This window comes from Condylura cristata, unplaced genomic scaffold (assembly GCF_000260355.1).
Source record: "Condylura cristata isolate star-nosed mole 26May11 unplaced genomic scaffold, ConCri1.0 scaffold00022, whole genome shotgun sequence".
Classification (NCBI taxonomy): Eukaryota; Metazoa; Chordata; class Mammalia; order Eulipotyphla; family Talpidae; genus Condylura; species Condylura cristata.
The window spans coordinates 30,541,506-30,549,579 of record NW_004567123.1 but is presented as its reverse complement, the minus strand read 5'-3'; the positions used below and the strand labels follow the sequence as shown (position 1 = coordinate 30,549,579).

Sequence of the window (8,074 nt, the reverse complement as noted above, 5' to 3'; positions counted from 1 at the left end):
TTTACATGCACTTCCCAAATATGAGGGGGAAGACATTTTGTATACGGACTACAGAGGCTTCATCTTTATACTCAAAAGGTATCAGTCGGGGTCTCCCTGGTGGCGCAAGAGCTAAAGACACAGTACTATGAATCTATCCATAGCCACTGCATCAAGAGTTCGATCCCTGGCCAGGGAGTAACCCCCCCAGGGCACACAGATCTCTCCTGTCTTGCCCACTGCTGTCCTCAGTAGTATATTTCAGTAGATCCGCCTATTCTGCTCCCCATCCGACTCTGGGAAATCCTCACCCCACCCCATCAACCCAAACAGCACCTCTGGGCTACACTACAGCTCTTCCATGCATAAAGATAATAAATCTTAACAAAAAAACTATTAATGTACTCCCAGAACTAAACTTTTAATCTCTTGAATTAACTTTTACATTCTTCCATAATTACCTCTAAATTCCATGTTAGGCACAATAACCTTTTCACAGATACTTGTCAGCGTATTCTGGTCCTCAAAGAGATTCTTATAGTGAGGTCTCTCACAAACCGAAGCCAGAAATTGAATTGCATTACTTACCAACTAGAATAAAAAACAAAAGTATTTTTAAAAGCAAAACTGAATCAATTATTTCTTGGAGGAGACAGGGAGAGAATGTCTAGTTTGTCTCCAGCACAATCTTACCAAGTCGTATTTAACCTCTTGACCTGTGGTAACTAGCAAATTCCAGATGGCTGTGACAAAACGAGGCAGGTACCGCTGAAATTCTTCATCATACTTCTGTGCATAGAGTGCAGCATTATCACAAATCTGGGACTTCAAGAGTTCCAATAAGCCTGCTTCCTCTTCATCCTCACATAAGAGAGAATAGAAAACTCAAAACATACAATTTCAATGCTACCATAAATATAGAGTAACTGAAATCCCTCACCTCTAAAATTCAAATTCAAGGCCAGGAGTTATAAATTTTATTTATACCACCGATCTATTCACTTAGTCTTTCAAGTAAAGATGAGGTTATTTACTGATCACTGAAAGCAGCTCTCAAAAGTTTTTTCATGAAGCTTTTTGTTTTGAATACTGAATTACAAAAATTGACATATGAATCTGAAAATATATTCTACAGAAACCTTAAGGATACAAATCGTACCATGCTTTCCTTTACAATAATATGGTTAGCTATCCTGTCTTGTGTTTTAAAAGGTTCTCATTTCAAGTACATTAAGATCTATTCTTCTTTTCCCAATAAGGTAATGTTATGGGATTCATAAAATAATACATTGCCAATAAACATTAATCTATATCAGTGGTCAGCAAAGTACAGCTTATGGCCTATTTTTGTAAGTAAAGTTATTAAAACACAGTGATAATTCTTTTTGTATCTTAAATACTTTACAGTAGTATCTACGGGTGCTTTCAACTACAACTATGTAGTTGAACATTTGGGCTAAAGACCTTATAACTGAAGTTAGAAAGACTGAACTATGTGGACACCTTTATAAAAAAAGTTTGCCGGCCCTCCCTGGTGGCGCAGCGGGTTAAAGCACTGCACTGAGAAGCTAAAGCCACTTCCGCATGAGTTTGATTCCCGCCTGCCTGGGAGGTGACCACATGGCGTGGCAGACCTCTCCTGACCCGCCCGCTGCTCCCCTCAGCAGTGTACTTCGTCGATCTGCCTGTTCTGCTCCCCACTCTGTCTCTGGTGAAGCCTCTCACCGCCCCGAGCCTCTGGCCTGTACCCCAGCTCTGTATGCATAAATAAATAAATCTTAAAAAAAAAAAAAAAGTTTGCCAATCCCAAACTATATAATTTATAGACTACCAGAGCAATTCCTAAATTTTTTTTTTTAAAGATTTATTTATTTATTCATACAGAACTGGGGTACAGGCCAGAGATGCGGAGGGTGAGAGGATTCACCAGAGACAGAGTGGAAGCAGAACAGGCAGATCGATGAACTACACTGCTGAGGGGAGCAGCGGGCGGGTCAGGAGAGGTCTGCCGCGCCATGTGGTCACCTCCGGGGCAAGCGGGGATCGAACTCATGTGGAAGTAGCTTTAGTTTCTCAGTGCAGTGCTTTAACCTGCTGCGCCACCAGGGAGGGCCACAATTCATAAATTTTTTCTGAGGTCTAGTATGTGCTATAGAATTCTCTAACAGCTGGCTCAAGGCATAAACATAAGGTGTGTTGAACAGCAAGATGACACAAGGAAGTACCTAGTTATATGGGCAAATAGTTTCCTGTAAATATCCTAAGTGAAAAATTTGTTAGACTTAAGAAAACTTTACTGGAGGAGTGTTTTCCCCCAAGTTTAAAGAATTAGTTTCAGGAGCCATATCTACTTTTGTTATTTTTTACTAAATAAATCTCCCAGATAAATCGGTTACATCCCACATTAAATCTCTTCCTGCACCTGATTTGAACTACCGATTTTATCTCATGGAAAAGTATTATCAGTATTTTATTTTTAATGACTGTCTCCCCTGGTAAAAATGTAGACCACAGAACCACTGATAAATAAGCAAATGAGTCATACACAACAAGTGCTGAATGTTGAAAGGGCACATGACACTACCCTGACCGTAAGAAACTTACAAGCTGCCGACTTCCATGTACTATCTTCCTCATGACAGGAAGAGCGGTCATTACTACAGCAAGTTCTGGTCCCCAAATACATTCTTATAGTGAGGTCTCTCACAAACCAATGCTAGATCATTTAATAAAATGTCCATAATCTGAATACTCTTTGAGGTCTTACTTTCAATTATCTAATGAAATTGACTTCTTTCTGTATTATATGACAAAGCCAGGCCCACAATAAAGGAGTTAAGTCTATATACCAAAACTAAACAGATATGAAACAGTTCACGATGAAGTATTACTTGCACACTTTATTAACAATAAAATGATTTCTAAGGAAGCAGAATGTTTTATTCTGCAATTTCATTTTTAAGTTTAATTAACTAACCTCCAAAGTTTTCAGAGGGCACTCAAATAATTCTTAAAAAAAAAAACAAAAGAAAAGATTCCTTGGGAAACAAACAGTACTTACATCAGTTTGTAGAAGCTTATTATCTAACGTCAAGAGGGTATGGAAATTGTTCATCCATGTCTCCATATTGTCCTCAAAAAACTCAGGGAGATCCTAAGGAGTAAACACTCATTTGAGACTAGATAAAAGTAAGTATGTATGCTATTTTAATGTTTCCCCCCCACATCAAACACTTCCCACAGGCCTACAGACTCAAGTCCACACATCTTAGTCTGAGACAACCATTCCCTATATTTGACAAGCATGCTCTGCTCTATCTAGGTAAGGCAGCTGAAAAACAAAAACAAAAACCATGCTTATTCCTGTCTTTGTTTATATGCTTTCAACACAATGTAATTCTAATTCCTGTCCCAATCTAAATCCACTTATTAATTCAAAGTCCTAGGAAGATTGCATCAAGCCTTTCTTCACAAAACTCTGCACACTAACACAATCCTCTCCCTTTCTAACCAAGCCATTTATTACAAGGTGAACCACCCACTAACACTCAGCTATAGTCTTCAACAGTTACACATTTCCTGTGGCATAGCACTGCCTTCATAATGAGGGAGAAGCCTGCAAGGGTAAAGATTATGCCTCCTTCCTTGGAAATCCCTGACAGAACCTAACAAATTATTAAAAGCCTCATTTTACCTGACTTCTAAGAAGAATTCAAAAGAAGGTAGTAGTAGTAGTAGTACAGTAGTATCCTTTTCGTAAGAATGTCTCAAATTGCTGTCCTGCTGAACACTGATGCAGGGATGTCATTTTAGGTTGTTCATCTCCTATTCCACCTATTCCTTTTGGGGAATGCTCTCCCTGTGGCTATGAGTGTAGTCATACTGTGAGGATTAAGTCCAGGTACTTGGCTCTGGCTATGAACAATGAAAAGGTCAGATCCTTCCTCTTGCAGCTCAATGATCTGTAAATAGTAATCTGTACCAGTAAGCCCCCTTTCCCTTCTTGGTCCTGGAGCACTGACTAAATTGTAGATTTAAGAAGAGAAAAAATGGTTGAGGGCCACTATCGCAATAGGGTGATCAAGTATTCTGCTATAAAACTTTGGCTTTTTCTTCTGAAATGTTACTACTTAACATCCTTCTGAGTTTGATTCTTAAGCTTTCATATGCTTCCAAAAAGAAAAAAAAAAAAGAAAAAACCCACTCCTAACTTTGAAGTACAGTCTACTCAGAGACCCCACTAATCAAAATACAGCCTTCATCCCCCTCAGCCTGCAATATCCAATTAAACAAAAGAGGAAGACCTGAGAATATAACTTCTCAAAACAGTGATCTAGGACAAGGTGTTTCCCTAACTTCCTGGACTACAAGAGAAAGCTACTTTCCCACAAGAAATATCCACTTAGTACCTCCAGAAACTATTATAAAGCAGATCACTGTTTGTGGATAAAAGAGGGGAGAAAAAGGTTTTTCTTTCAGACAAATCAATGCTGACAAAGAAGTTTATCAAGTGGAAAAACTGTATACTGGGTATCAACGAATAAAAGAACAAAAACGAAAACTTACCTGAAAGTTTAAACTGTAGAACAGTTTTGAGATCAAGATCAGGGAAGAAAAAAGAATCCTCAGGGCAGAGGCATCATTTGCATGGGTACTGCAGAGTTCGATAGTGGCCTTGGATAAGGAATTTGGGAACATGGTTTTAGTGTATTTTAAATCCAGCACACTAATCTGTAGGCTGAAACTACCTACTTCTTTCCCCAAACCTGGCCTTTAAATAGTAACATATAGATATTTTTGAAACTATGTTAAAATATGTATTTTCAACTTGGCCGTAACAGCACTATTAAACAATGTTAGTATTGTGAACTAGATCCTTCTCTCCTCTACACACATAAGTATATTTAAACTAAACTGTCTTTACATACTTTTGTTAAATAGTTCCCAGTACTCTGCATGTGGGCTGTTTCTGATCCCTGTTCTAACAGACTTATCTTGGAGACTGTCGCACCTCTAGTTTCTGAAGTCTATATAGGTATGTGTGATTGAAGCAGCACAGTATGCTCTCTGAATAGACTAGAAACCAGAGGACCTGATTACAATCTAGACAGTCATACTCAAAATGAGTATTATTTGGAGCAAGTAAGCTGTTTACTGAACCCCAGTCTCCCACTTAATGGACAATGCCCATCTCACATTGAGAATTTGAGGATCAGATGAGAAGCCACATACTCAACGTATTTTACTTCCTATGTCCCAAAGTTAGGAAATACAATCTATTACTCAAATACATTAAGTTTTCCTTATAAAATGCTAAACATTAGAAAACTACCATTTACATCACAATGCATAGGACACCAAAGTGTTCATTTTATTATACTCTAAGCCTCTTAACATTATTAAAATAGAAATCTCTGCCAATTTAATAAGGGGAAAAAGGACATTTTTTTAAATTAAAAATTAAAAAAAAAAGTTATTTATGTTTACAGAACTGGGGTACTGGCCAGCGGTGTGGTGGGTGATTCACCAGAGACAGAGTGGGAAGCCAAACAGACAGAGTGATAAAGTACACTGCTGAAGGTAGCAGCAGGGAGATAAGAGGTTTGCCATGCCATGTGGGTCAGTTCCCTGGCTGGGGATCTAACTCATGCTTCAGTGGCTTCAGAGAGCTTCATAATGTGGTGCTTTAACCTGTTGTGCCACCAGGGAGAGCCCCTAATTTTATTTCATTTTTTTCTTAAAAATTTATTTGTGCATACAGAACTGGGGTACAGGCCAGAGGCTCAGGGGCGGTGAGAGTATTCACCAGAGACAGAATGGGGAACAGAACAGGCAGATCGACGAAATACACTGCTAAGTGGAACAGCAGGCGGGTCAGGAAAGGTCTGCCACACCATGTGGTCACCTCTGGGGTAGGCAGGATTCGAACTCATGCGGAAGTGGCTTTATATTCTTAAGTGCTGTGCTTTAACCTGCTGTGCCACCAGGGAGGGCCCTAATTTTATTTCTTAAGGAAAGTGTACCATTACTAAGTTAACCTAACCAATCTGTCCATCACTGTACACTCTAGAAAGTTGTGACCCACCATCACACCAGTTTTTTCTGGGAAAAAAAAAAAGAACAAATGGATTTTCTAGTTAGCAAAACTAGTTTAGAGGCCTCATTCTTTTTTTTATTAGCTTATGTACTATACTCTCTTTCCTTACCTGGACAATACATCTCATTTCAACCTAAAAGAATTCTCATAGTAAAGAACATTACATAGGACAGTAGCCTGTGCTAATAATAAAGTGATATACAAAAATGTAAAATAAATAAAACTCATTAGTAGTAAAATAAAACTATGGACATATCCCTTTAGAGAAGTAACTTAAGTGAAATAATAGGATGCTTGGGATTTGCTTTAAATATACCTACAAAATGAAAGGAATAAATCTAAAAATAAAAAATGGTATTATATCTTTAAATCAATACACTGAAATATCACTCCATACCTTAAACAGATTAGTCAATGGTAAAGCAAAGGCATCCAAAACAAGTTTAATTTCAGTCCATAACTCGTTTGACTTAAACTCATGGCGGTATCTAGAAAATTAAAGTAAAATAGGTACATTTACAAGTTTTTTTTTAAAACAGGCTTTAAGTCTGGTAACTAGAGAAAAGACACTTTGACCACTCAGCTTTCTGAAACTCAAAAAAACTCTTACATTTCTCTTTAGAGGAATCAAGCACTTTCTATGAGACAAGGTATTTCACCGGTAAATCAAATACCTTAAGAAAAAACAAATGTGCTAATGAATTGAGAGATCAAAAGATCCAATACAAAGCAAGAGTGGTTAATAACCACAACAATCTAACCACTTACACAAGCAAAACACATTAAAAATATATGACTCTGTACATTAATACCTTTTAAATAACGAATGTGCTGTACGAAGGACTCCGTTAATAACATGGAAATCTCCACTCTGAAAGCGATTTACCATTTCTGTCAATAAATCAGGCCACTTCTGGGGGAAATCTTCTCTGCCAATAATGCTAATGGCATCACTTAACTGGGAGAAGGGAAAGAATTCATTAGATGAAAGCTCTGTAACAAGCCTCTCTAAAAAGCTGGGCCTTACTTCACCTGTTTCTGAATTTGCTCTGGGCTGCTAAGCATCAAGTGCACAATGTTGGCCTTAATGGCAACTCGATCAGCTTCACAAATTTTGTTTGGTTCATCTTCAACCTAAAAGTAAAACATCAAAAAGCACTAATGTAAAATTCATATCCATGATGGTACCATTTATAGCTAAGATAGAACCACTCCTTTTTACTGGCTTTCAAAGAAAAACAGAAAGGTAGAGCCATTTCTATGCAAGAGTGGATTATAGGATCTACTATATGTGGATAAAAGCATGAATTCTGACCCCAGAGAAAGGTACATTCCCTCCCAAATGAAAGTATTTTATACGCAAATTAATGAGCTTATTTAACTCCCTGATCCCCCCCAAAAAACTTTAGTTCTATATGTGAGCTATTCAGGACATGTGGTTTAAATCTTTATAGCTATATATGCTACATAGCTCTCATATACCTTCAAAAACTTCAATATGTCTTTCACCTTTAATCAAAGGTATTTTCTATGAAAACTTCTTGATCATTAAAGGTTATAATGTATCCAGGACTACATCACCAAAGAGGTTCTAGAAGTCTCATTAATTTTACCATTCAAGATAGATTAAGGGCTAGCATGTCTGCAAGTAGAGGGTTGGACTTTTAAATATTCTAAGAGTTACTAAGTTTCTTCACATGTGGTAACACTTGACTCTACAAACTTAAATACGTATACTATTTTTTTTTAAAAGATTTATTTATGCATACAGAACTGGGGTACAGCCCAGAGGTACAGGGGTGGTGAGAGGATTCACCAGACACAAGTGGGGAGCAGAACAGGCAGACTGATGAAGTACACTGCTGAGGGGAGCAGCAGGCGGTCAGGAGAGGTCTGGCCCGCCATGTGGGTCACCTCCGGGGCAGGCAGGGATCAAACTCATGCTGAAGTGGCTTTAGCTTCTTAATGCTGTGCTTTAACCCGCTGCGCCACCAGGGA

The 8,074-nt window shown here is 38.1% G+C and overlaps 1 protein-coding gene across 2 annotated transcripts in view; it reads right to left on the bottom strand.

Moving 5' to 3' along the window:
- The window catches only part of CSE1L (CSE1 chromosome segregation 1-like (yeast)), a 35,148-nt gene that overhangs the window by 14,122 nt on the left and 12,952 nt on the right, over positions 1–8,074 (bottom strand). For both annotated transcript variants that reach the window (XM_004687461.2, XM_012728319.1), the window contains exons 4-10: positions 7,109–7,210; positions 6,889–7,034; positions 6,474–6,564; positions 4,546–4,653; positions 3,041–3,133; positions 673–840; positions 441–570 (exon numbers count right to left, since the gene is read on the bottom strand). In XM_004687461.2, the coding sequence (XP_004687518.1) occupies positions 441–570; positions 673–840; positions 3,041–3,133; positions 4,546–4,653; positions 6,474–6,564; positions 6,889–7,034; positions 7,109–7,210 (838 nt within the window). The remainder of the gene's footprint in view (positions 1–440; positions 571–672; positions 841–3,040; positions 3,134–4,545; positions 4,654–6,473; positions 6,565–6,888; positions 7,035–7,108; positions 7,211–8,074) is intronic.